Source organism: Populus alba, chromosome 1, assembly GCF_005239225.2.
Source record: "Populus alba chromosome 1, ASM523922v2, whole genome shotgun sequence".
Lineage (NCBI taxonomy): Eukaryota > Viridiplantae > Streptophyta > Magnoliopsida > Malpighiales > Salicaceae > Populus > Populus alba.
The window spans coordinates 23,991,157-24,018,778 of NC_133284.1; the positions used below are offsets into that span (position 1 = coordinate 23,991,157).

At 35.2% G+C, this 27,622-nt stretch overlaps 4 protein-coding genes and 1 pseudogene across 8 annotated transcripts; 1 reads left to right on the top strand and 4 right to left on the bottom strand.

The window, feature by feature from the left end:
- Positions 1-2,197: 2,197 nt before the first annotated feature.
- LOC118040208 (uncharacterized) lies at positions 2,198-6,478 on the bottom strand. Its single transcript, XM_035047086.2, has 5 exons — positions 5,923-6,478; positions 4,910-5,828; positions 4,682-4,777; positions 3,109-3,245; positions 2,198-2,806 (listed from the first exon to the last, which is right to left on the bottom strand). Exons 1-5 carry the CDS (start codon positions 6,093-6,095, stop codon positions 2,635-2,637), a joined length of 1,497 nt encoding a protein of 498 aa, XP_034902977.1. The 5' UTR covers positions 6,096-6,478; the 3' UTR covers positions 2,198-2,634.
- Positions 6,479-7,164: 686 nt separating this feature from the next.
- Positions 7,165-12,707, bottom strand: LOC118040202 (uncharacterized). 2 transcript variants are annotated; one of them, XM_035047079.2, is made up of 7 exons: positions 11,910-12,707; positions 11,171-11,314; positions 10,219-10,291; positions 8,672-8,777; positions 8,489-8,585; positions 7,742-7,837; positions 7,165-7,662 (listed from the first exon to the last, which is right to left on the bottom strand). In XM_035047079.2, exons 1-7 carry the CDS (start codon positions 12,477-12,479, stop codon positions 7,501-7,503), a joined length of 1,248 nt encoding a protein of 415 aa, XP_034902970.1. In that variant the 5' UTR covers positions 12,480-12,707; the 3' UTR covers positions 7,165-7,500. The 2 variants fall into 2 exon arrangements, with proteins under 2 accessions (XP_034902970.1, XP_034902968.1); XM_035047077.2 differs by having other exon boundaries at positions 8,489-8,600.
- Positions 12,708-15,604: 2,897 nt separating this feature from the next.
- LOC118040199 (probable plastid-lipid-associated protein 4, chloroplastic) lies at positions 15,605-20,090 on the top strand. Of its 2 annotated transcripts, XR_004686025.2 has the most exons (7): positions 15,605-15,968; positions 16,366-16,479; positions 16,895-16,990; positions 17,306-17,380; positions 17,602-17,669; positions 18,437-18,597; positions 19,665-20,090. XR_004686025.2 is itself a non-coding variant. In XM_035047074.2 (6 exons), the coding sequence occupies exons 1-6, from the start codon at positions 15,642-15,644 to the stop codon at positions 18,507-18,509; spliced, it is 753 nt and encodes a 250-aa protein (XP_034902965.1). In that variant the 5' UTR covers positions 15,606-15,641; the 3' UTR covers positions 18,510-18,790. The 2 variants fall into 2 exon arrangements, 1 of the variants encoding a protein (XP_034902965.1); XM_035047074.2 differs by lacking the exon at positions 19,665-20,090 and having other exon boundaries at positions 15,606-15,968; positions 18,437-18,790.
- LOC118040247 (pollen receptor-like kinase 4) lies at positions 19,375-22,749 on the bottom strand (annotated as a pseudogene).
- LOC118040198 (uncharacterized) lies at positions 22,243-27,599 on the bottom strand. 3 transcript variants are annotated; one of them, XR_004686024.2, is made up of 3 exons: positions 26,261-27,599; positions 22,478-22,616; positions 22,243-22,367 (listed from the first exon to the last, which is right to left on the bottom strand). XR_004686024.2 is itself a non-coding variant. In XM_035047072.2 (2 exons), exon 1 carries the CDS (start codon positions 27,492-27,494, stop codon positions 26,295-26,297), a length of 1,200 nt encoding a protein of 399 aa, XP_034902963.1. In that variant the 5' UTR covers positions 27,495-27,599; the 3' UTR covers positions 22,243-22,616; positions 26,261-26,294. The 3 variants fall into 3 exon arrangements, 2 of the variants coding, with proteins under 2 accessions (XP_034902963.1, XP_034902964.1); XM_035047072.2 differs by having other exon boundaries at positions 22,243-22,616; XM_035047073.2 differs by having other exon boundaries at positions 22,243-22,616; positions 26,250-27,599.
- Positions 27,600-27,622: the final 23 nt, after the last annotated feature.

Here is a 27,622-nt window from a genome sequence, read left to right on the forward strand (position 1 = left end):
ATGGCCAAAGGCAATATTGACAGAATGCGAGATTTGACTTTGAAGGATGTGATTTCCATGATCTTTCTCTTTTTATTTTTCTTGCATTAAATTTCCAGAAAGGTATGGATGTTAGATTTTTAGTGCCATTAGAATCACTTCATTTCGACCTCTAAAACTCACGATCTGCACAAAACATCGACTGAACGTCAAATCTGCCAATTACCTCCAATTTACTTCTTTTTGCATCTTTCATCCAAAGTTCCTTCAAAACATTAAAAAAAAAAAAAATGAATATCAAGGCATTTTATATATATAGCATGGGCAAAACACTAGTTAAATGTGGGTGAAATTATCGAATAATATGGTTACATCAGTAAAAATCAAATAATGCTTGACTTAAAATTAAAAAGAGATGCATCGGGGGGAAAAAATATACATGATTGCGCAATTGTTCTTGTTGAATTCATATAGTCTCTAAGTGTTTTAACCCGATTATTCTCATTATAAAACGACTTATTATCCTATTTAGCCATGTTTTCTAAAGAAGATGAAGATACCATATAAAGTGTATCATTTAATGTACATGACCAAACTCTCATGCACCATGGACTACATTTGCTTTGAGTTTGAAAAGGTAAGTAGAACTATTTGGAAGTGTAGTTATGATTGTTTTTAAAAGTGATTTTTACTCGTAAATGCATCAAAAAATTATTTTTGATATTAGTATGTTAAAATAATTTGAAAACACCAAAAAAATATAAATTTGAAGCAAATTAAAAAATAAAATTTTTTTAATTTTTTTCAAAAGCGCTTTTAAAACGCAAAAACAAACAGGGCAGATTCTAGAATTGTTTCATTAAATACATCTATCATATCATGCTAACTGGAATTTTTTTTCTTGTTAATGAATACTATAAAAAAAATATACAATTAGAGATTTTTATATATATAATGTGTGTTTTTTTTTATGTGATGGTATCTACTTTTATTATTGTTTAAATTTTGTTATACTAGTATGAGATTTTTTTCAAGGTAAGTGTTTTTATTATATTCCATCAAACATGTGCTGACTTGGCTGTAAAACTTGGATGTGAGATGTTGTTGTGTATGACAAATATGCATGAATTTTTTTTTATTTTTAATAAGTTGTGTAACATTTTTTATTTTTTTTATTTAAGTACATGTATTTTTATTTTATATATTTAAATATTAAGATGTTGTCCTGATGATTGAAGAGGTCCACTCCCTTCCTAGACTTTATAAATTCAAGCATTAAGTTCAATATCAAGTTGATTTAAGAAATATATCTTTAAGATTGTCTAAAAAAAAGAATTTCAGATGACACAAATTAATTAAAAGGTACTCTTTATTGTTGAATAAAAAAATATATAAGTATTTGTATTTTTTTAAATTTCATCTAATGAATGCACAGTATGCATCCTTATGCACAATATATCTATCAAGATAAATAAATTTAAAATAACAAGAGGTAAAATAAAAATGTATTCATGTTAAATAAAAAAAAGAAGAAGAAGAAGAAGAAGAAGCAGCAACTAATTAAGGAAAAAAACTCATGTTAATTAAATTCCCTCGTCCTCTAATTTCTAAAAGGTAGCAAATAATAAAACTTTTAAAAGTTAGATTTGTTATGCAAAAATTTAAAAGCCGTGTTTTTTGAAAATGTAAAAAATAAATTTAAATTACTTTGATATATTAATATTAAAAATAAAATTTAAAAAATAAATTATTTAAATATATTCTCTAAGTGAAAAGCATTTTATAAAATAATCACTACAACAATATCAAATAAACACTTTATATAAGAGATAAAGCGTGTTTGATATTATGATTGTAAATATTTTTTAAAGTACTTTTCAATATCAAAATATTTTAAAAAAATTTATTTTTTATATAAACATATTAAAACAATTTAAAAATATAATTATTAAAGTAAATTTATGTATGGACATTTATCCGTAATGTCAAAGAATCCTCAATTACTATATAAATTAATCTACTGATCAGCTAGCACAACTCAGGTTTTAAACTAAGGAAAGATTAACATGTTATCCAATAACCTAACAAATTAACCAGTAGCTAATTATTTAATCAATAACTAGATTCCACTTGTTTTAAATGATGTGTGCTAATTTAATAAAAAATATTCTTAAAACAATATTATTTTAATATATTTTTAAATAAAAAACAACAGATACCAGACATAACAAAGCAAAAGATTCAACTGTGCGCCTTAAATACAGTGCAAACTTGTTTATCTCGTAACCACATGGAAAATACGTTACATGCCTAAGATTTCTAGAGCATCACAAGTCAATAAATCACTATGATACACGCTTCAGCTAAAAGCATGGAGATCCAATATTTGTAGAGTTTTAAACCAGCATTTACAGTATCTCTGATAGCCGTTTGCAACCCAGCCCTAGCCATGCATCAGCAGTGGGGAAAAAAGAATGCTAATCTTGTGATGAGGAACAAGAACCATGGCGACATTTCGATATCTGGAGACCAAGTGAAGGGGATGTCACTCACAGAGCGCATAGAAAACAGATAGACAATCACCTCTGAGCTCTAATCGATAGAATGATTTTGCTCTGCTCAATAAGGTTGCTAAAAAGGGAATCTTTCAGCTGATCACTCTCTCTTATCCTCTTCGGCTTCGCCATCTTCATCAAGAACACGAGTGCCTCCAACACTCTTTTCTTTCTTTTCAACTAAACTGATGTCACCATCTGGCTTTTCTCGGGTAAGAGATTGAGCTTCTTCCTCGTCAAATTCTTCTCCTAATTCTTCAGAGTAGGCATACCTAAGAAAGTTGCCAGCAAAATCAGAACATAAAATATAGAAAGTGGAAAATCACATGTTCAAGAAAAAAAAAGTGGGAAAAACTTCTCAACCAGTTTAATGTCAGAGATTCAATTTGACAACTCAGTGGTTATTCCAGATGATTTTGAAAGGAAAATAACCCATCAAATAATCAACTTGACCATCACAAGTTTGATAAAGAGGCACTTTTTTCTCAATCTGAAACATTTTTTTTATTCTTTGAAATTTTTCTCCTTGAGAAAGATTTTCGTCATCAAAAGAAATATTGAGACGGCACTGCACCTTTGAGAGCTTTGAGAAGGAGCCCAGAGATAGCAGATAACGCAGAGCAATGCAAATGCAAGAATGTCCCAGAAAGCAGTGATTATCCAAGCACTCTGCCACCGCTCACTGAATGGGTCTGTTGCTTTGAAGTACAGCTGTAGAGACAACATTAAACACATTAATTAACCAATGTAAACATTTTGGCATGTATAGAAAAGTAAAGTAGAGAAGTTTTGTTTAAAAGAGAACATCTAATTGAAGAAATCCGACCCACCCCCCAAGGGAAGTAAATTAGATGAATGATGAAATAGAATCTAAGAGTTCATAATGCACAGCAGTAGAGCAAGGCAGTTGTTTCCAAAGAATCAGGTTATTAACAACTGTCAAGAATCTCCTCCAAGTCTTGTCTAAACACAAGAATTTGCATGAAAGGGGCTTAAATGTATAATTAAGGGTAAAAGCAACTTGAATCAGTAGCAAATACTAAATGGTTTGATAAAAAAGTAACTCTAGTTCTGTACCCCGTGGAGGTTTGTTACCTGCTTTCTAGAAGATGCCCACAAAAAGATTGCCATATCTCTTGTCAATTAGAGCGATGTTTTATGACAGTTATCACAAGACGTCAATGACAAACAGCCATAGAGTGTCACAAAAGATCTCAGAAATCTAGACTCACAAAAAACAGAGAAAAAAAGGAAAAGGTAAATTGCCCATCCACAAAAGGCATACTCCAAGAAGGAAACCATGATTTTTTTCTTCTGAAGTATTTACAGCCACTATCCAACTTCAACTTTGAAAGGAGCCATGCAGTAAGGAGCATATTGAAAAATAGCAAAAATCTCCAGAAACAAGCCTCTTCTAAGATCAGAGACAGGAACGCAGCTTGTGTACTGAAGCATTATAACTAATCCTCACAAATGCCATGGGCCAGTCTATGTGTTTGTGTGTTTATTAGCCTAAAAGATAATTAAGCTCTATTAGTTGCACACTGCTGCTCAAAGAAAATAAGAGAAATTTAGCACTGAAAAAAGCCAAACTGATTCAAGAACTTGCAAAATTCAGATACAGTTCAAAGCTTATTCTTTCTGTCTCCCATTTACTGAACCAGAGGTCTATAGAAGGCATCCTCACCCTCCATGAAACCTCACATAGTATGTCAGTATGGAAGTTCAAAATCTCACAGCCTGAGACTTGAATTCAACCCACCAACTGAAAAGTGTCTGTAAAATCTCCATGAATCCCCTGCACAGACCCTTGACTGTCTGTAAATTCTGTATTTTTCATTATCATTTATCTTCCTCTCTCAACCAATCTTTCAACAGCTAGTTATATTAATATTTGAATGCCAAGGAGCACAGCTTAAAACAAAGAATCCAGTTAAAGATACTCTTCTTGAAAAAAAGTGCTAGTTAACTGTACCAGTATAAGTTGCAACCAAGAGTGTTGGAATAATAACAGGCTATAAGACCTCCAGAACAAAATTTGTGAGGTCACTGAACCAACAAACAGAAGATATAACATGTTCTACCATAAGAAATATAATTTCTAGAGGTTTCATGAAAGTCGGTGTGCTTTTGGCCAGAAATGATACCTCATATGCTATCCAAGCAACAGAAGCAAACACTACAGCAGCCAATGCATTTGAGAACTTCCTATAGATATCCAACTTAACAGCACTTCTTTTCACCTGGATGAAATTAATTTATTTAGGTTCCTGAAAGTTGAAACGACATGAAACAGAAATGGAAAAACTGGCATGATAAAAAATAATAAGCAGGATAGCAACAAGACTAGAAACATTAAAAGCAGAAATGGTTACCTGTAACTGTTCTAATGTTTTTGAAAGAGCTGTAAAAATCCACAATATTAAAAATGCATCGAGCAAGGCATCAGGAAGAACTAAAAACAGTCTTGCTCTTCCTGATAGGTCATTAATAGTCCCCACATACTCGGTAATATCAAGCAACTCGGATGCCAAAAAATAAGTAATTCCAAGAAGAAGCACCTTGGAGGTAAGACCACCAAGAGTAGGCCTCACAACACCATACCCCATAGAAACACAGAGTACAAGAAGGCGGGCAATAGTTTTTCTTACAGCTCCAACAGTGACAACCCAAGTAGTAAGCACAACTGGCCTCTTTCCAGTGCTGTTAAAATTAGCATACTCAAAATACCAAAGAATCATCTGAAACAATCCTAAACCAACAACCGCCGAGATACAATGTTGAAGTTGCAGTATATCTTTCCGAAACCTAATGTACTGGGTGAACCAAATAACAGCAAGCAAGAGATACACAAGCGACATAAACACGTAAAACCTCATCAAAGGTGCCATCCTACCAGGCAAATAACCATCAGAATTCTTCCAAACAGTCTTCCCGCTCATCACCACTCCTTTAAGTTTTGGATCACAAGCAATAAAGAACAAGTTATACATTCCAGTCTTTGATATGCTAATCTCCTCATGATTTTTCATGCTTGTCGACAAGGAATTGCGACTGAAATGTAGCTTTAGAATGATGGGCCAGTTTAAATCATTGGCAGAAGGTATCCTAATAACCTCACCTTGCTTACAGCCTTGAAGCTTAGAAAGATCAGAGGTGCAACATATCGATCTTTGTCCACCATAAGCAGACCCGCCAATGTTATTCCGATCAGCTGCCTCAAAAAGCACAACTTGTATCAATCCTCTGCTTTTTGCTGCCGATTTCGGCCTCCGGAAAGTGATATTATCAAACCTAAGACATCCATAAACCCAGCAAGTAGTCAAGCACAAGATCAGATCAGATCAGACTAAATTCTGAAAGGGTATTTACATACATACATACATACCGGACGAAAGAGCGGGAATGGGAGGAGGAGGAAATGCCCTCGCTGCCACCAGAAAGAAGATAAGAATTCCCTACTTCATTGAAGGATTCTTGGTTGTAGACATGAATAGAGGCATTGCCGGGTTTTAGTAAAAATGTAAGAATCAAAAGGAAAATGTAAGAATCCATGCCCATTTTGCTCTGGTGTGGCTGGCTAGAGAGAGGGTTTCCGCAGATTTGTTTAGGGATCCAGGCAAGGCAGGGACTTTGCTGGGACTAGGTGGGAGGAAGTGTGAGAGAAGCAAAGCAAAGGTCGCTGTCTGTCGGATGAGACTGACAGTGACAACATACGAGCCCGGGGGTTGGACTCTGTGGGCTTAACGCCCAACAAGCCCTGTTGTGGAGAGTCATGGCTTGCTGCCACGTGGTTTTTTGACGCAGTGCATGACAGTCAACCAATCCCTTTGGGAGACGATTACGTGGGAGTAAATTATCCGAATTATTGGGTATATCAGTAAAAATCGATCTGAAATTAACTAAACTAATTTTTTAATAAAACTTTTATAAAAAAATCATTTCGGCCAACCAAATAAACTCACTTAAAACTAAAGATTTAAATAAAAAATAATTTAAAAGACTAAATCCAACCTAATTGATTAGTTAAAATCTTGAAGATAAAAAATTAATTTAGCTAAAGTTGTGAGTCCATTCAATTACTATGTTTTTATCTCAATCTTAAAATTAAATTTGAAAAAAATTAATTAATCAATTAATATCATAATTTTACCTTAAACTCTCTCAAAACCTCTTGATAAAAAAACTATAATTTATAAAAAAAATTAAATTATTTTTTTTAAATCATAACTATAAAAACTATCACAAAGCTAAAAACACATCCACTTAATGACAATATTCTGAACTCAAGACTGGAGTGGTTACAACTCTTTTAATAAAAATACATGTTTAGAAGTATGATAAAACTTACATTTCAAAGTGTTTTTCATTTAAAAATACATATACATAATTTTTATTTTTATTTTTTAACATGTATTTTTTATATTAACACATCAAAACCATGATAAAAAAAAAATTAATTTAAAACAAAACAAAAAAATCCAAAATAGATAGCGAAATAAACCCAACGCCGAGCATGCCTTGATAAGAAATGAAAACGATAGCAATTAGCAACTCTGCTATTTGTGATTTTGTTCTATCACGCGGGTAGTGCCACGAAGAGCCTGCAATGGATACTATCACCGCCGGGTAAACTGAAAACAAAAGTTCCTTGCAGACAAGACATGGCGTTTACTATACTGTTCTTGTTAGGCTATGCCAAAATCCCTAAAAATCTAATCTTTTATTTCTTCTGTTGCTATTTTCCTTCCATTATATCGTTCAACTAATTATTGATAAAATCACTATACAGCAAATAGTAGAAGAACAAGAAAGTTCACTGCTCCCTACATTGAGATTTGTTAAATGTATAGGAAAATCAGAACCTGGTTGAACAGCCATGTCAAGATCATGTAAATGAAATTAACAAGGTCGTTTGTCACCACAGAATCTGAAGCATCCTTGAAATAGAACCAGGTGATGCACCTTATGGTGAGGTACTGGAGCCATTTTCAACCAAGGGACAGTCATCTTGAACTACATTCTGCACAGGGTTCTCCTCTGCCCACACAGCAGCATCTAAATATCCAAGCTCGAAAAGCCGATCAAGAACATGATCCTCTGCAGGCTCCAATGCCCATTTGAAAAGCTGGAGTGGTTGATAACAAAGATGTTCATTGGCATATACCAGAAATTAAACGAGACATCAATTCCAGAGCTACACTTACCTCTCTTGGGGTGGCCCTATTTTCAGGATTGCAGTCCGGACTAATCCCGATCCCTTGCAGTCCCATTTGACTGACAGGGAAAGCACAAATGCGAACCTGAACGGTAACACGTAGAGTAATTTTTGAAATCCGTAAGGGTGCAGGGGATATGGAGCCATTAACCCCGGTAAAGACCCATGCATGATGCCATGATGTAGAAAAAATAACCGCAGAGTAATTCATAAATTGTTAAACGGATCTGATATCAACTGCCTAATTCATCCATTTTTGAACAACGAGTCCTGGAACCCTCGAGGCAAAAAGCCTATTTAAGATAGTATGGGGCAAACTCTTGAGCCTATATAGCAATAGATAGAATAGAATGGCAATCAAAAGCCACATTCAAATCAAGGATGACCAGGCTACCTGAATTATGTAAGGTGAAGGGCATAAAGGGTGGTTGGGCAAGCTTTTGATATCAAACTGTTTAAGCTGGGTCCAGAGCAAAATGCTGAATTTGGCATGCATAAAACTATTCTAGCTCATTTTACTTACGAAGAGTAAAAAAACAAAATATATATTGCTCCCAGCTCATCATAACAAGAACCCATCAACAATAGCTGCACTTTCACTTGCAAAAACCTTGTATAATGACGAAGGGATCAATCATCAAAACTTCCTTAACTCGATTACAACACACAAAAAGTAAGCAAGGACTGTATGCAACAAACAACAAGTTCAAAAGTTTTGACAGGTTTTCCCACATACCGTCTGAGCAGCAGATGTTGGTGGCATAAACAATGTCAAACCACCATCAATGCAAAGTCGATTCCGGAACATCGTTGCGGGCCTTGGTGCAAGATATCTGCACTGAATTTCACTTTAGTTCAACGTCAATAAATGAACTCACATAACAAGTATTGTTCTCAAGATAGCATGTTAATTATTCACCCTGGAATGAATGAAGAAGTGACAACTGCATTTATGAGATCTTCCTTGGAGTCAAACTGATCCACTAGCAAACCCCTGGGCCGCCACAGAATCTGAGTAACAGCGACTGTAGTAGAAGAGCATAAACAATGTAGTTTATGTTAATATCCAAAAGAAAAACAGTGCATATGGGATTTTAAGGCCAGGCATAATTGGCATTTAACAAGTAGTGAAAGGTAAAATAGACGGTAGACATCCACTAGGAGGTTCCTTGAATCCAATCCACGTAGAAAAAGATGAATCAATCTCAAACATGATCTAATGCAACTCAAAACACAAATATGTGCGTGCTTATGCAGGAAACAAAATTGCAATTAAATTTTAATCAAATAACTCATAGTAATAAGAAAATCATACTTAATACATATCACAAATAGGAACTTCCTAAACAATAACGCATTACACAATCAACAAAATTAAAAATAATTTGGAAATAGCAATTCCACTTGTATTGTCTTAACAACAATCACACGGAAAGCTAACATGTTAAAGGTAAAAATAACCCATAGCATTAAACAAGACTGCCCCCTCAAACCCATCATGGCACCACCACATCTTCCATCAAAGCACCAAACATTCAAAACAAGTACCACTCCACTACCACTCCTGCTCAGTTCTCCCCATGCACGTCTTGGCGTTTTCAAATGCCACAAAGTTTAGCTATTTCCTGACCCTCCTTCCTCAGATCTTTCAATCTCTACCCCATTAGGTGCAACACCACCTCCCATATAATAATTCATAAGAATAAAACCTGCATCTACAAGCTGTAAAGCTTGGGTTTGACTTAATGGTCATCTCCATGGATGGGTAATACACCTACATAATAGGAGTAGACTAAAAAAAAATTAAAAGGAAAAACAACTGCCTTAGGCTGTGTAAGTTCTCTCCACGTCTTATTCTACGACTCTCCAAAAACTAAACTTGTAGTAGTCTCCTTTGCTTCATCTTCAATGTATTGCACCTGTCATTATCCAAAAATAAGGCACGTGACCAGCACGAGGATCGAAGCGAACCTCAACCCAGGCAAGCCTTGGAATGGACAGAACTTGGAATATACAACACATGTAACAACATTGATTTATCACTATTCATAACTTTATTCTAAAAGAGAGGCAAGGCCACAGACCTGGAAACAGAATTATCTAAATCTCAGCTGAGAATGGTGGCCTACTGCATGAAATTATCAGCATGCAACCTCTTTAGAATAGCAAGCACATAAAAATCTATAATATATAACATTTCTGATAGCATAGGATTTAAATCTCTAGATGATTTTCTATAATATATTATATATCTATAATACATGCATACATATATAGATATAGATATATCTGGATGATTCCATTCATGGTGTCTTTTTGCCTGGGGAATCGCAACAAACCTTTACACCATTCTGAAGCAACTAGACATATATGCACATGTAAAGAAACATTTTCTACTAGAAAGCATTTCCTAACTCAAAGTACAACCAAAAAACAGAAGGGTGGAGGAAAGAAGATTGTTCTCACCTCGAACCCTCCCATTGGACCTAATGTGAACATCATCTGGCAGAAACCTTTCAAGAACATCCCGCAGAACAGCCTAAGGAAAAGAAAGTACAATTAATGGCTATTTTACATAGCATGACAAATTTTAGCAAAAACATACTAATTCTAGCTTGTTTAATATTTTGCACAAGGTTTACAGTTCACAGAGCCAACATAAAGTTACATTATGGCTAAAATCTAAGACTAAACCCAAAACATGTTTACTCTTTCTACAGTATAAACCTTCCCAAAGAGTTACCTACTTACGAAACTTGCCCTTAATGATATTTTAAATTGCATGACAATTTTGTTCAAAGTAGCAAGAAAAAAGCATGCTGTTAATTGTAAGTTTAAAATAAGCATCTTGCTTAGTCTAAGCTATGCAAATGACCACTACTTTCTGCAAATGATAATATGAGCTAATGACTAGCGATCATTAAGACTGAAAAAGTGAACAGCAAGCAAAGCAGCAAAAGAACATAACTTTATTTGCAAGCATGGTATTTCATGGCCTGCAGAGATTCATCATACATTCGTTAAAACGTGTTGCTTGAGTTAATATTTCTTATTTGTAGGCCTTCCATTTTCTGGACATTTCCTCCCATTTGTTTCATCTCATAAAAAATCTACCCCGTACTGCATCATGCCAAATTTATGGCATACATTGCATTGATACACTGCCCTCAACGTAAGCATATGATGAAGGTCAAAACACCAGAATGATTGACTCATTTATTGTCACATGCACTTATAGCCGAATGGCATTAAAAGCGCAAGTTACTGACAGTGAACATTCTTTAGAATGAAAGGTGGACACTACAAATCTTAAAGATTAAGCACCACAATTTGATTCAAAAATTAAATTTTGGTATGTCAATAAAAATTGGATGCCAAGCTCTGCTAACCCTAATAAAGTATTGGAGTAGAAACATACCCCGAGCCGAAAAGCAGTCCCTTTTAGCCGACAATCTTCAGCCAATACTTTGGTAGCTGTTAAAGCCTCATGCATACTGGCCCCAGAGGCAATCACAGCACATACAATAGCGCCAGCGGAGGAACCAGCTAATGGTGTGGTTTCCTGTTTGGAACATTAAGAAAATACAAAAACAAAAAACAGAGGCTTGAGCTAAAGATTAGAACCATTGATCTCCAGTTTGGCTAAACAACCTAAATACAACGTCAGAGAAAAAACATATCCAGGATATAAAGAGAAGTGGATTCTTTTCCGCTATCTATTTCTACTTTATTTCTTGGATTATGCACAAGTTTCAAATACGACAACATCTTGAGCGAATCTGATCATGTCAATACAATACATAGATTAATTACATTGGAATTTTCTAATTTTCTTAGGGAATAAAACGAGAATAAAGCAAATAGAACTGTCCAAATTGACGAATGTCCGCAACTGGGACATTCAAAAGTTATATACAGAAAACTCCTAATTGAGTAAACAATATAAATAAAAAGAAACTAGAGCCCAGTCAATGTTACAAACATTTCCAATTCCAGAGAAAATTGGACAATAATCAAAACCAAGTGAGAAAATTCAAAATATGATTAGAGAATACCACACAAGCAATTCACTTTACAAATCCCAAAGGGAATGCACATAGTACTTGATTAAACAAGAAAGAACCAGAATTGAAAAGGAAAGAGAGAAATGAACCTACCTTGATATAACCCTTTTCAATAAGTAAGTGAGCAACTCCAAGATGATAAGGAAACAACAAGCCAGCAGCAGAGAAACTAAAGCCAGGACTTGTAACCACAGGTCGTTCTTTCTCCGCTTCAATATCTTTAACTCTTTGTTCCCATATAACCTCAGGCTCAACCTCATCCTTCATTACAGCCCCAATCCTCTCCTCGTGATCAACATTCCCATTATAATTAATTTTATTAGCCCTTTTCAAAACCCTCGACGCAATTCCCAAGAAAAGTTCGCCAGTGGCAACAGCAAACGACTTCTTCTCCGGCGGCGGTGGCGCGGGTGGTTGCGCGGGTGGGTATGTGATTCTGTTATCGGTGGTGCTGTCGTTTTGCTTGTCGGAAGAAAATCTTGCAGCAAAAGATAGAGAATGAGAAGGGCGGAGAGAGAGCATGTGACGGTGGGTTATATTAGGGTTTGTAGGGGGGAGGAAAGAGTGGCGAGCGTGAGGAAGAAGAGTAGAGAGTGAGGGAGGAGCCATTGAAGAAGCAGAAGAAAACTTTGGTCCTTTTGGTTTCTTCTTTTTGAAGAGCATTCCCGTCCTTATTTCTCTCTCTTTTGTCGTCACTTGTGAAAAATTACGTGGGTTTGTTGTCTTCACCTTATGTGTTTTGTGTGTGACAACTGTTGTAGTGTTCGGTAAGTGTTCGGTAAGGACGAGGAGGTGGAGGTGGAGGTGTGTCACGAAACGTCCACGTTTTTTGCCGTAGGGAGAGGGAGAGGGAGAGAGAGAGAGCGCTTGTTCTTGGGCTTGTGGTCAACACAATGGCCACGAGGCCTCGGATGAAAGGAGGTGGGTGCTTTTATAACTTTTTAAAAATATAGTTATTTTTTAAAGTATTTTTTTATATTAAAATAATTTTTTTATTTTTTAAAATTATTTTTCAGATTAATGCATCAAAATAATTCAAAAAATATATAAAAAAAAATTTTTAACAAAAACATTTATTTTAAAAAAAATACAAGTTGGTCCATATTTTTTAAACATACTCTTAAAATTTGTGTTTTTAAATGGGCTCTTGGTATCATGGTTTGTGATTTTTTATTTTTTTTTTATCAAAACAAATTGAGTAGTTGTCTTTATATTTAAATTTTAAAAACAAATAAATTAGCTTTTTAAAATAATAAAAATTGATTTTTTTTTTGTTTTTTTGTTTTCAATAAACGAGATGTCACTAAACTACTAATATCATTTCATTAAACATTATTATTTTCATAATTTCATAATCACTACTATAACCAATACATTTTTATCACCTTTTCATTTTATTTAATGTTACTAAACTAGTTATCATTAGCTGTGTAAAGTTATTTTTATTCTTAGATATTTTTATTTATATTTAATGTTAAAAAATATTTTCTTTTGTAATGTTTTTTTTTTCTATTCAGTTTAGAAAATCTACTTTAACAATTTTTTTCTTAGTTTAGAACCCTATAATGGCTCCCTTATTATTTATTATGATTTCTCTCTTCTTCAATATAGACTAAGATAAATAGAGTAATTTAACTTGAGAGAAAAATATTTAGTGATGAAATCTCAAACTATTTAGTAAGGTTATTATTTTTTTTGTTGTTTTTGTTCGCATCATTTAATATTAGAACCCAATAATTCATAGTGTTTTTTGTTGTATATTATTTAATCACCATGATTGAAAAATATGGAGGATGTTTATCAAAACCCAATGATTCATTGTGGTTTTTGTTGTGTGTTATATTGAAATTTTTAATGGTGCACAATGAAGCGATCAATATAGAGGTGTCAGGAACCACAATGAGACGGCTAACATAAAAATGTTAGGGACTAATAATGGGGTGGCTCACATAAAAACAAAAATAGATATTTATGATGAAGAACGGTTTTTTACTGAAATCTAAATTTGAGAACAAGTTCCTTCCAACCCGAGGATATTAATATATGAGCTTTTTGTGAAAATAATTATTTTTCAAGGGTTATTTTTATTTGTTCCTTTTCATATTAGAAATTTTATTTTTATATATATGTTTTTTCAATTTTCTATTATTATGCTTTTTCCTCTCTCTTATTTGAAGGAAACATATTTTCTATTTTATTTTTTTCTACTCAATAATTATTTAATAACAAGACTATTAAATAAATTACTAAGAATAAGATTTATTCACACCTGATGGTCCATAATAAAATTCATCCTTAATGTTCGTTTACTATCTTATTCCAATTAAATCATAAAAATAACAATCTCCTTGTAGGCCAAGTCATTATCTCTTATAAAATAATTGCAATTAAGCTTGTATCTTGTGAGCACATTAATTTAATAAATCTTAATGTGATCATCGAAATAACTTAAGATGCTATGACAATTTTAATATGCTAAGTATATATACGCAGTGTAAAATTAATAAAATATATATCTCCTTTCATGATTGATAAAAAAATATGAACAGAATTTTAAATAAATTTTTTTTTTTTAAAAAATATAATTTTAACTTTTAAATAATTAAAAAGAAGAAAAAAAAAACATGGCTATTTGCAGTGGAGGTGAAGATGAATGCTACTCTGAGCACATAGGCTGTCTCTCTTCTGAGCTTTTTTTTTTTTTTTTGTCCTTTTCTTTTCCATTCATTTTGTAACCATGGATTTTTGTAATTCTCTAAAAAAGTTTTTTATTTTTAAATTTTATGTAACTCTTTCTAAAATGATATATGAATATTGATATTATAAGTGGTTTAAAAATATAGAATTATATCATTAAATATAATATTAAGTAAGATAAACTAATTATCAACACACACACATAACCCAAAACAATTTTTCCTATCATAAAAATCTATATATCTAACTTGTGAAAATGATTTTGATTAAAATAGTTTCCGAAACAATAGTTAATTTGAAGGAAATAAACATTGTATATTATATTTATGTACTATATAATATAGTTGTAAACATAAATTCAAAATCTAAATATAATATTGAATATAAAATTTTATATGGCAATTTCTAGAGGTAATCATTTTCAGTTTGGTTTGGTTTTTATAAAAAAAAAAAATCGAGTTGAATTTTTTTTTTATATAAAAAAAAATCAAAACTAGTTCAAACCAACCGGTTTCGATTTGTTTTTTAAGATAAAAACCAATTAAACCGGTTTGGCTTGGTTTTTTTTTTTTTTTTTTGGTTTGGTTTAGATTTTTCGGGTTTCAGGTTTATAAAACCGAACCGATCAGTTTTTTTTTTTTTAATTTTAATCGGTTTTTTTCTTGTGGTTTGTTTTTTTGTTTTTTTTTCCTGGTTTTCTCAATTTAATCACTTTTTTGATTTTTTTTTTTCTCACCCCTAACAATTTTCATCCAAATCAATAAAAACTTTTTTATATCTAAAATCTTTATAGCAATACCCTCGAATGGATTAATGGTATTGAGTGAAAGTTAGATTTTGAAATTTTATAGAAATTTTATTTTGATATTTTATAAATAAAAAATATCTTAAAATATTTTTTTCACAAAAAAAAAATATAAAAGGGTTAATTAGTAATTATTCTTGAGCAATATTTTACTCTTGTGTATTCCCTATGGAAACATTGTTGGATATATTTAAGCTGAATAATTAGCTTTTGTTGGGCCAAGGTCCATGGGCCCTTTGTTTTTTCATGCAAAAAATGCAGATTGGTTTTATTAAAGTAAAACACAAGACAACCTCAAGATCACTCTCTGCAAAACCTTTGCCATGACAATGGCCTTATCTTCATCTCCACAGTCTCCAGCTGTCCTCGCAGCCTCTCAATTCTCAACTCACTCACCATTTCCAAAACTCACCACCTCTCACTTCTTCTTCTCTACTGCTAAACCCTCCAACCAAACCAGCTACTTTAACCTTTCTTCAAGCTACTCCAGTACCATTGATAGATCATGGAGCGCTAAGGTTTCTTTCTTTCCTGCTTTCTTGAAAAAGGGAAAGGATGCTAAGGTCCTCAAGGAGGAACTGCTTGAGGCCATTGATCCCCTTGATCGTGGAGCAGACGCCATTCCTGAAGACCAACAAAGAGTTGATGAGGTTGGTCCATTCCCATCACCTCTTCTTTGCCTTATGATCATTTTTGGCTGTAACTCTGAAGATTTTATTACGTTGAAGCTTTTCTTGAACTTGAGCTAATTAAAATGCACCCCAAATACATATTTTCTTAGTTGGAAACTTAGGATTAATTAACGTTCCAGCAAATATATAGTTGAATGCTCAAACTAATGTCGAGGATGTGTTCTTAAGATCTTCTAAAGAAAGATTTTAATTTTGATGAATGCGCAAGTTGTTACGAAGATATATATCTTCTCTGTTGGCAAACTTAATATATATATATATATATATATGATTAAAATGTAAGCTTTTGATGGTGTTTTAGTACTCTATGTGTCTCTTATTTCTTTTTTGATTCTTGGAAGTCATTTCTTTACAGATTGCTCGGAAACTCGAAGCAGTGAATCCGACAAAGGAGCCATTGAAATCTGGTTTACTAAACGGGAAATGGGAGCTTATATACACCACTTCACAATCTATTTTGCAAACACAAGTGAGCTGAGATAACATGTTGTTTCTATGTATTTTTCAATTTAATCCATCCAAATATTTCTTTTGCTTTGTTTGGCACTTCAATATGTTTGGACAATTGACACTTCTCATTCACTTCTTCTGGTGATCTTAGCGTATTTGCTTGGTATGAAATTAATCCCAACAATCACAGCATCACCATGTATTCTAATCTAAACAAGTTTCATGGGATTATCCATTCAATATACACCATTAATGGAACTGGTGGCAGCCCTTTCCTTCCCTGTTTCTGCACACTTGACTTGTTAATTGAATGAATGCTTGTCAAGCATCTTGTCTCGATTTGTCTTTCATGAAGAAAATATTAATGATAAATAAAAAAAGGTGGCTTTTTTCCTTGTACGAGTTGACAACACTCGAGAAATAATGTCGTGCAGAGGCCAAAGCTCTTAAGATCCAGGACAAACTACCAAGCAATCAATGCTGATACACTTAGGGCCCAGAACATGGAATCTTGGCCATTCTTCAACCAGGTAATTTAATTTTCCACTACCATAAAGAGATTATTGGACTTTGATTTTTTAAGCATTCCATTTTCCTTTTACCCTTCTTCTTTTTTGGTTTTTTTTTTTTTTTTTTTTATAAAGAACAGATAAGCTACATATACCCTACACTCTCGACCATTTTATCTGAAACTTCCACTGCATCGGTGTTCTGTGTTTTTCTTGAAAATTATACGTTAAGTCTCCACAAGAAAAACTGTTTAGGGTTAGGGGATCTCTATTGAAAAACAAAAAAGGTGTAAATTCAATCTAACTTCTTATCAGTTTGACGTTCATGTTTTGTAGGTAACTGCAGATTTAACACCTTTGAGTGCAAAAAAAGTTGCTGTAAAGTTCGATGTTTTCAAAATTCTTGGTCTGGTAGGTACTCTCCTTCTATTAATTTTTATAGTAAACTATAATAATGTAGCACTTATTTTTCTGGAGTTGTACAGATACAAACTAGCAAGGTGCTTTCAATTTGATGATGACTCACGTATCCCACACTAAAATCAAGCCTATAAAGCATTATATCCCAACATGTTTTTCACGAAGTCCTTTTGCCACTTCTTTTCACAAAATGCTCTTGACATGCTGTACAGATACCAGTTAAGGCACCTGAAAGAGCTCGTGGTGAGTTGGAAATCACTTATTTGGATGAAGAATTACGGTAAGTGCACTTATTTTTTGTGTACCATTAATTCATAAGAATTAGGAGTGCTTTAAGAACTGCTCGGGATGGAATACAGATAACAATCATAGCATAATGTAACTTATTGACATTTTAACTTCTTGATAATAGAATGCACCAACATCAGAGAACCTTGTCAACTTAATTACAAGCAATTTTTTAACTGAAAGAAATGATGGAGATAGTGGCTTAATAAGGTCTGATTTCTGTATGAGAAACCATAGGTTAAAGAGAACATTCATGTACAAAAAAAAAACACATGCAAGCACATACTTTCTGCCATAATCCAACTAAGGAGATCAGTTGCATGCCTGTCGACTGAGCTGTACAATTCTGGCTCGATGCTCGATGCTTGATGCTTGATGCAGGATCATGTGTACACACACACACACATACACATCATCATTCTTTGCATGTTTTTGCCCAATTCATTCCCGTGTTAAAAACATGACTAGTTCTTGGTCTGATGATGACAAACCATTAATCATGTCCATAATCTGTCTGTGGGAAGCAACCATTTCATTTGAAAATACCAAGTCTAGTAGAACATTTTTGTTTGTATTAGTTCTTGATAAATAATCAGGTTATACTTCTTTTGTTTTTGATGAATAATCAGGTTATACTTGCATGATGTTTATTCTTTATGTTCTGTTGTAGTTTCAATAGTAACCAACCAAATTACTAGCTCACAACCATGCATGTCTATTTTCAGCGTATGTAACATATTTTCCTTTTTATTTCAACAGAGTATCCAGGGGTGACAAAGGAAACCTGTTTATCTTGAAAATGGTTGATCCATCCTACCGTGTTCCTGTCTGATCATGATTGACCATATTGTTCTTGTAGTCGGCCGTAATGCCTCCCTTTTGCATTGTAATTGTTCTGGCCGTGTAACATACTGCTGCAGGTTTTCCTTGGACACATTTCCTAGCCGTATTAGCCTGTTGCGTGTATAATGTAAATTTTGATTCTTGACTGTATATGCTTACACTTTCTATTTACTTTTTTATGAGTTTAAGCAACCTTCAGAAGTTGCTATCCGATAATATAACTAAAATACAAAGGTGAACAGACTGGAATACAAATTGTAGTGTTTATCAGGTTGTGGAGAAGGCATGCATGTACGAGGGTGTGCTTAGTTTCTGTTTCTGTACCTTTTCTTGCAATATCATTTACCACTTTATTCCTTTGCTGGACAGCATCTGCAAGTGTCGTGTTACCACATAATCTTATTGATTAATCAGCCAACTATAAGTATCAACCATCTTTCTGGTGCTGTGATTTTTTTTTTCCTGATTGTTTTAAATGCATATCATGAGTAATTTGAAAACAATAATGCTATCCTTTGAGGTCCTTGAAAAAGTTGCCATAGCATAGCATTTCGAAAACGTCCAAGCCCTTTGGAGAAGAAATTGTCACATGAACTTGGCTACTTAGACGAGCCAATTACACTGTCTTGATTTACTGTATCAGTTATTAATTACAATTATTTTGGTCTGATAGATCAGATTCATGTAACAGTTTGTTCTCAAAGGTGGATATAGCTCTCTCTTTGGTCAATTTGCTTGTTAGATTTGATGTGTCTTAAGATCCAGCAACTTTGTAGTGTCTTGAGATTTGAAGGTGACTCTAAAACTGCATTTAGCAACCCAAATTTTAAATGACTAGAAAACTTGAGAAGCTGTAGAGAAATAGGTATACTTTTGTCACAGAATAACAAAGTAATTACATAAAGAAAAAAATTTCAAGTACAACAACTGTTCCAAGCCTCGCAATCAGTCTTCTGCATTTGGATATTTTATTTTTCTGATGATGAAAAAGAACACCGATCTGTTGTTGTGGTTTTTTAGTCTGACAGTTTAATGTCATTGTTAATTAAGCTGGCACTTGTTGGAAGAGATTCGTCTGATTGATCCACAAATTCTTCATCTTCTGATTCAACAGCTTTGATGTTCTCCACCTCTGTCATTTCAGGTCGGTTATAGGGGAACTTATCACAGCAGCGGCTTGCAATTTGCAGTAGTTTTAGCATCCCAGAATACGCACTTCTTTGCACAGCAATCTCAATATCATGTATCTCAGCCGTCCATTATTCCCCGACTGCTCTATTCACCGACTGCAAAGATCCACTCCCTTCATTCCTGGAGGAGCCGAATAGACTGGTAGCTTTCCAGTCAAGAGTTCTAGCAGAAGGCAACCATAACTCCAAACATCAGACATGTTAGAAACCTTTTGGTAGTCTGTTATCCAGGTGGTTTGTATGAAACAAGATTCTGAGCTGCAATGGATTGAGCTTTTAGCGAACTGAGGCCGTAATCTGATATCAAATCCATCCCGTTGCAATCAAGAAGAACATTTGTTGATTTTAGGTTGCCATGAGGGACAACACTTTTTGAGTTAGTAGTAGTGGTGTGAAGATACTTCAGGGCTCGTGCAATGCCTCGAGCTATGGATAGTCTTGCGGCTCCACCCACATGGAATCCTGTCCCTTCCTCTGATACCTGCACTGTCGAACAAATATATTACAAATAATTGGTTGCAGATAAAAAAATAGAGAAAAAAAAATGCATGTAATCTTTTCAATCTTCAATTTCTTATCATAAAATGTGAGAGAAAGAATAAGAGAATGATTTTAACTTTCTAGAAAATGCAAAAGAAAAACCAGAATTTATTTTATTTGTATATAAAAAAAATAGAAAGAGGGAAAGAGCAAATCGAAGTGAATAATTCCATGAATGCAAGTAAAGAGGTTTCCTTTTTCTGGATATTTATATACCAGCAACTGCTCATCCTTGGAGTAGGAGTAAGCCAGAAGTAGTGGCAAATTGGGGTGCTTCTGATGAGCAATTACATGCATTTGCCTTGTGAGTTCCTCACTACTTAATGGCTTCAAATTCCTTATTTTCTTTACAACAACAGCGGCCCTGCCTTCCACCATAGCTTTATAACAATTTCCCAGGTTCCCCTTGCCTAAACCCTCAGCAGAAGCTTTTAGAAGGTCATTCAGTTGGAAACTTTTTGCTTCTTCCTCTGAAAATAAGCTTCCATTTTTCTTCTCTGATATCGACATCCTTTCCCTTTTCCTCTATCTCATCCCTCAAGCCATCATCAACAATAGTAGTATCTCCTCCTCCTTTACTTTCATCCTCTTTCTTGATCATTTTCTTAAGCTTCCTAGCCTTCTTAAAGTAAAAAAATGAAGAGCAAAATCACCGCAGCTAAACCAGCAACGTCAAGAAGTATGAACGTGGTTGCAGACTTAGGTTTAGATGACGTTCTTGGGGGTTCATCAGGTGGAGAATTTGTGTTGTTGTGATCAGCTGCTCCATCCACTGCTGTAGAAACATTATTGCAGGTGTTAAGCGCAGGTGGGCCGCACAGTTGAGGGTTACTAGAACACGAATCAGGGCCAAAAGATTGCAGAGTGTGAGTTTTTGGGATCGAGCCATTGAGATCATTGCTAGAGACATTAAAGACTCTGAAGCTGGAATGGTTAGATTCTGGGATTGAGCCTTTCAAATAGTTATCCTGAAGAAGCAACGACCCCAACAATTCAAGATTTAGCAGTGGCCTTGGATTGAACCGTACAACTTGTTTCCCGACAAATCAAGTTTCTTCATCTTGTTATGCCCCCTGATATTGAATTGTTCTTGAAGCTTAGAACAGTCAGCTCGGAGAAGAAGAGGAATGCATCGGTATCGATTGATGTAGCATCCAACCCCATTCTTTCCAGAGAGATTCCAGTAACATGGCCACCGACGCACTGAATGCCTTGCGATGCCATGCCATGTTGAGGAATAGCCTGTATTGCATTGAGGGCCAGTCCAATTATCATTCAGGAAAGAGTTGTCGAAACTGGCCTTGAGAGCATAAAGGGCATCCTTTTCTTGTCTTCGAGATTACTGTGAGGATCAAACTCTGCTGCTGTAGCATATTTGAGGAGGTATAATATTGAGAAAGGTAACACAAGAAGCAAATACAGCAGCTTGATCAGGAATGGAGAAAATCCCATGATTGCAACTCAAATTTTCAAAGTGGAAGCTAGCTGATCTGTTCCATGGAAGTTAAGTAATTGGACGTGGATGTAAAATTGGCCTCAGCTGGCGAGCAGCTCAAGATATCGTAAATTTCCAAACTAAAAATGCTACTAGAGCTGACAGGTAGCGTTCCTGCTTCAAGATAAAACCAAGAATGTTATGATATCAACTGATGGAGTTTCCTAGGTTAATTAACTAGATTGTTTTACATTGTTTTAATTGATTAATATTAAAATGCATCTTGTCCCTGCACCTACGTTACCATATCAGGTTGGGATACACTTGGAAAGGGTGATCATGCAAACCGCTTTTTGCGTTACATAGTGCGGTTGATCACCTCGAACAAGACACCAACCCGAAACAGTCCTGAGTCACGGGTCACTGGATTGATCACAAGTCAGATGAAGAAAAGGAGGAAGTTTTCCACAGACAAACAGAATAATCATGAAGCATACATGGCAAACAGACTGTAACCTGGCGCAATCAACATACTGTGACATTTAACATCAACAAAAGAAATCAAATCGCAGAAACTTAGATAAAAGATGGCAACTATGGCTCGCAAGCCTTGGAATCCATAAACCCTGTATACAACACAACGACACCAACGCCAAGCATGTCCTCCTCACTAGATGCATACCTTCAACAAAGTAACAACAGCACTCGTTAAATAGAAGACCACATATATACCAAACACAGTTTTGTTTACAGAATAATGATCATGGTATTCATCTTCTTGAAATGGTACACCTCTAAACAGAAGCAGTTCTCTAGCTGTTTGATGCCATTCTCTTGCTGTTTTGAATGTAGAGCATTTTCACCTCAGAAGGTACAAAACCCATGTTATAGTAATCCAGCTTCAACTCATAGTCACAGGTACCCAAGAAACCTGCATGAGCCAAAAACTCGTGAGAAAACCTGAAGATGCTTATCACTGAAATCATCAATTCCACTATAAATTTCTTTCATCTCAGATCCCTCGTAAACAATATTCCCAATACCTCAAGAGTGAGAAGGGCCATTAACAAGGTCAAAAGGAGACAACAAGTATAATTTGCCAATGAAAAGTGAAAGAATAATTGAAATTACAATATATGCTAGTTGCTTGGTCATCATGTCCTAACAGGATAAAAGTTGATGGCATTTTTCTCTAATAAACAAACAAATCATTGTGTTACTCCAAAATCGCCACGGGTGACAGCATTTTTCTCATCTCCAAGACTTTTTAGTCAAGGTGCTAGTTCTGGAAATAGTTGAGCGAATCAATTTGACAAGCCAAATGTTATGGATATTCACTCCTAAGAAATTTAAGGCTTGAGTACCAGTTAATTTTGGTATGGGGTTCGTCGGACGCAACAAGCCTATGCTCATTTATTTCTCAGAAATGCTCAAACTAAAGACTTCACACATTTTCCAAGGACCTGAAAAATAAACTTTTAAATGATCTTTGGGGATCAAGTTTCTTTTTTCAATTTTTATCCTCTAATCCAACCATCATCTAATCTCTGAATTTTCTAGGCAAAACAATAGTTAACATGTTTCAATTAAAGTTAAACAGAAGTTCTATCTGATTTTATTCATCTTCTCCAGTTCTAAAATGATAAATATTCACCATGTTCCCTCCCCATGTCAAATTTTGAAATTAAATCTTATTGCATCTTGATGAAGGAACAAGATGAGCGCTTCTACATATTTGTTCAAGGCTAAAAAGACCAAACTTCTAATCTTTCATATGCCATGAGCACTGTGCTACGCGACTTACAATTAGTCTTAATCCAGTTCAACAAGAATTTCTTACACAATTATCTATTCAGTCAAAGATAGTTGCTTGAATGTACCTTTTTCAACACAAGTAAGAAGTTCAATTTGTGCTGCTCAGGAGTCCATATAACCTCACAATCCTGAGAGCACTTTCTTGCAACTAAAAAAAGTGGTAACCCTAAATCCTATAGGAAAAGGTCAACTTGATCCTAAATAATATAGGATTGGGTTTGAATGTTACCTTGACAAAGCTGAGAATATTTTCCAATCAGATTTTTCTTCCAACTTGTCAGGTTAGATGATAACATGTGTTGGATCGTACAGTTCAAGACACACTTCATACCAAGTTGTTACTTGGGACCTGGTTTGTTATGGTACTTGGTAAACTACAGGTATGCGGATCACCACGTACTCCAGTTGTGGTACAAGGTGGGTAGGCTTAGTTGGGTTTCACTATTTCAGGTCATGGTTTGCTTTAATGCAGGTCATTCCTATATATGCATGCATGTATTATTTACAATCACCCAATCCTTTTAAATTCAGTAAATAGCAAAAATAAATATATCTAATTACTTCTGAACAAGATTCTCTCCAACATAACGCTATTTCCAATTTTCTCTTTTCTTCCCAAGGCAGCAACATTATCCCCTCCCTCATTTTTTTCTAGGAAGCAGAATCAGAGAGTTCAATTCAACTAAATCTATACCTTTTCAGTTAAATGAAGATGAGAGAATCAAGGGTTTCAAGGGTTTTGATTACGCACATTATCTCATTAGGATTCCTTTAGCGATGCGATGTTTAGATCTCTTTTGAAACTATTTCTTTCAAAAATTAAAACTATCAACATGATAACAGTTGGGTTGGTACTTTTAATGAACTGGATCGCAAACATACCACGTTCTGAGTCATGAGATTCAGAACAACATTCAATGGGGGTAGTAAAAATCCTTGTAACCATTCATCATGTGAACAACCATCAAGAACTAGTCCACTAAAGAATGCAACTCATATAACTTATTCTCGCAGAGAAATATGGCATGCTTTCTAGTCAGCAGATAATGCAACTGAAGGTCAATATTTACAAAGTAGACAAAAGGGCATATTCAACCCACGCTTTAACCATGTGGATTAATGCCTTCAAAGATTGGTTAAGGGAGTTGGTTTTCGTTTCCTAGTCCTTTTGAGTTCCAGCGAAGGCAGCTTCTAGATAACAGGGCTGTACTTTTATATACTACCTTGTTGCTTTTATGAGTACACTTATTTATGTCTCTTGTAAAGTAATCCTTATGTTTTCCTAAATAGGAATTTAAGTCTCATTAAGAGTAAGAATAACACAAGCATTATATATGCTTATATTCTTTCAATTTTAGTATGAGATTTTATTGAAAAAGTGCAGCCCTTGGCCTAAATATGTGAAAAAGTGGGACGCCTACAATCAAGGAGTAAATCCTTGAATCTACTAGTGCGAGGCTAGTAGTTCTCTACATCAAGAAAACCTATTCTCTGACAAAAACTCAATCTATTTAATCAATAGTCATTATGCCAACTGAATATATCAGTCAACTGAATATCTAGGTGAGTAGGTGTAGGACACTTGCTTTTTAAGAATGTCAACCTTATTGAAGTTACCTGCTAAGTCTGTAACTTGGAGGCACCTCCCCAAGTAACCTGCTTCGAGGGGCTGTATGTGGCTGTGAGGTTTATTTTGGAAAGGAAGTTTCAACCAAAATGTTGACAGGCTACAGATATCGGGTTCACAGTGACTGGCTTTCTTAGGAGTGATGCTTAATGATCATGATGAATGTTTCCTGGGAGTGCTAGGTGATTTATATGTTCCTTATCAAGTTTACTATTGCTCAGCAGGTCTATCTCAAATCTCAACTCACTCTTAGAAACTTTCCCATACAAGCTTCCTTTTTGGGTTTAAGATCTCAAATTTCCCTCATACATTGACCCAACAGTTGTAATTTGCACAAATAGAAATAAACATAGAAACTGCATATGAATACTGACATTTGTGATAGAGCAACCAATTTTCCATGCAGAATCTAATGCATTATCAATAGAACCTTTCACTGCCCTGATTATTCGTAGAAACTCTTAAGGGGGGCACTAACCAATTTGGATAAAGAAATTTAGTGGTAATAGGATTTCTTCAAGGGAAACCCAAAATCATCCCAATGAGCGAAGTTCAACTTTACTTGAAAAATGAAAACTCCCCTTTTATTCACCGTCATTTTTGAATCTATACATAGGAGTACAATAACATCCCCTAATAAGTAGCAACTAATAAACACCAACTAGAGTGGATACTAAATTTACTCCTAAGAGTACTCAAATACTACTTTAGAGATAAGCCATTATCCCACTAGCAGAACGTTGATAAAGCAATCATACGTGACTTAACGGAGCAACATTGATTAAGTTGGGTACATAACAATCTTTTCCATGGAATAAGAAATTAGTGTAAAAAGCACATTTTGTTGACAGATTGTATCAATTCTTCAAAGGGTATCAGTTCGTTCTGTAGAGTTAATAGGCAAGAGTCAAACACTAATGAGAAGATAACAAAATATATACATGATGCGTCACAAAGAACGAAGTTTTGGAAACATAATTTTCTACTTGGTGTGCAGTGCTGACAAGAAAGTGAAACCATTTACATGCCATAGATGAGCATGTTCTGTAAGATCCATTGCAAAGAGTTATGACAGGTTTAAAGCAGGTATTATGAAGCATTGATAAAATTAATGATTTAAACCTAGAGGTTACCCGCCACGCCAATCGCAGCCAAAACAAACCACTTTCACTTTGAGACTAGGAGAATTTCAGGCTTCTTAGCTTTGGCGGGGGTGTTAGCATTTGAAGAAGTATTCGCAGCTGTTGCCTTTTCAGTTTCACGTGTTCTCTTATCAAGCTGAATTAGACTCCTAGTGGCTAAAATCGCCTGTGGAACCAAATCATGAGACCCTCTAGCATACAACCTTCTTACAGCAACAGAAGCAGCATCCTTAGCATCTTGTGTATTCAATGGCCCCAACAAACAATGCCCTAAAATCCTCAACAATGGCTGCAAAATCTCCCAAGGCAGAGGAATCCTTACTCCCTTAGGCTCAGACTCAGAGATCCCCGAGTTGTCTTCAATCTCATTACTGCTTATCATTACATTCCTTCCCTCCAAGAAATAACCAGCATCATCAGGTTCATCAAATTTATCTTGGCAAGCACAATCCTGTCCAGCCCAGGCGGCCGCAAACCGGCACAATTCGACTTTAGACCAACTGGGCATCTGTGAGATGTGTTTGAAGTAACAGTCCAAAGCGACCCCAACAATGACAGGCCTTTTAGTAGACTTAATAGCGATCTGGGGCTCAAGTGGGGGGGACAGAACCCCAGTAGAAGGAGCCTGAACCTGCGATTTATGCGGCTTGTTTCGCGGGATATGATAAAGAGAAGGCTGAGAAAGATGAGGAATTTGGACAACCACAGGCTTTCCGCCACGAGATTTAACCTCGGAAGAATAGATGGCAAGAAGAACAGCTTCGAAGCCAGCAAGTGAAGGAGCAGAAGAGGAATCAGAAGAGTGGATCCGAGAGAGATAAATTCCAGACAGAAGAGGAAGGAACGAGAGGACAATGAGACGGAGGTTAGGATCAGAGGAAAGGTAAGTTTCGTAAAGCCATTGGCAGAGGGGGTCGGAGCCAGAGCCGGAAAGAGGAGAAGAAAGGGAAGAGGAGATGTGAGAGTAAGCTTCTGGGGAAGAGAGAAGGGAAATGGCAGGGCGGTCGGAGTCGGCTAGGGAGGAAAGGGAGAAGGAAGATGAAGAAGGGTGTGAAGGGAGGATTGAGGAGAGGGAGAGGATGCGTGAACGGGCTTTAGAGACTGATTCCCACCAGGATTGAACTGGGTCAGTGGTGGTAGTGGTGGTGCTGGTGCTGGTGGTGGTCGGGTGGGGAGGGGAGGAGGTGGAGGAGGGAGAGTAGTTGTTAATGTTGTTGGAGTCCATTAGAGAGTTGACTGTCCCTCCCTCTCTGTTAGAGCTTGGACAGGGAAATGGACTGCTTGGAGAGAATTGTCGACCTGGTCTCGGTTTTTATAGGCGTGGAAAATGAGATAGACATTTTTTATATATAT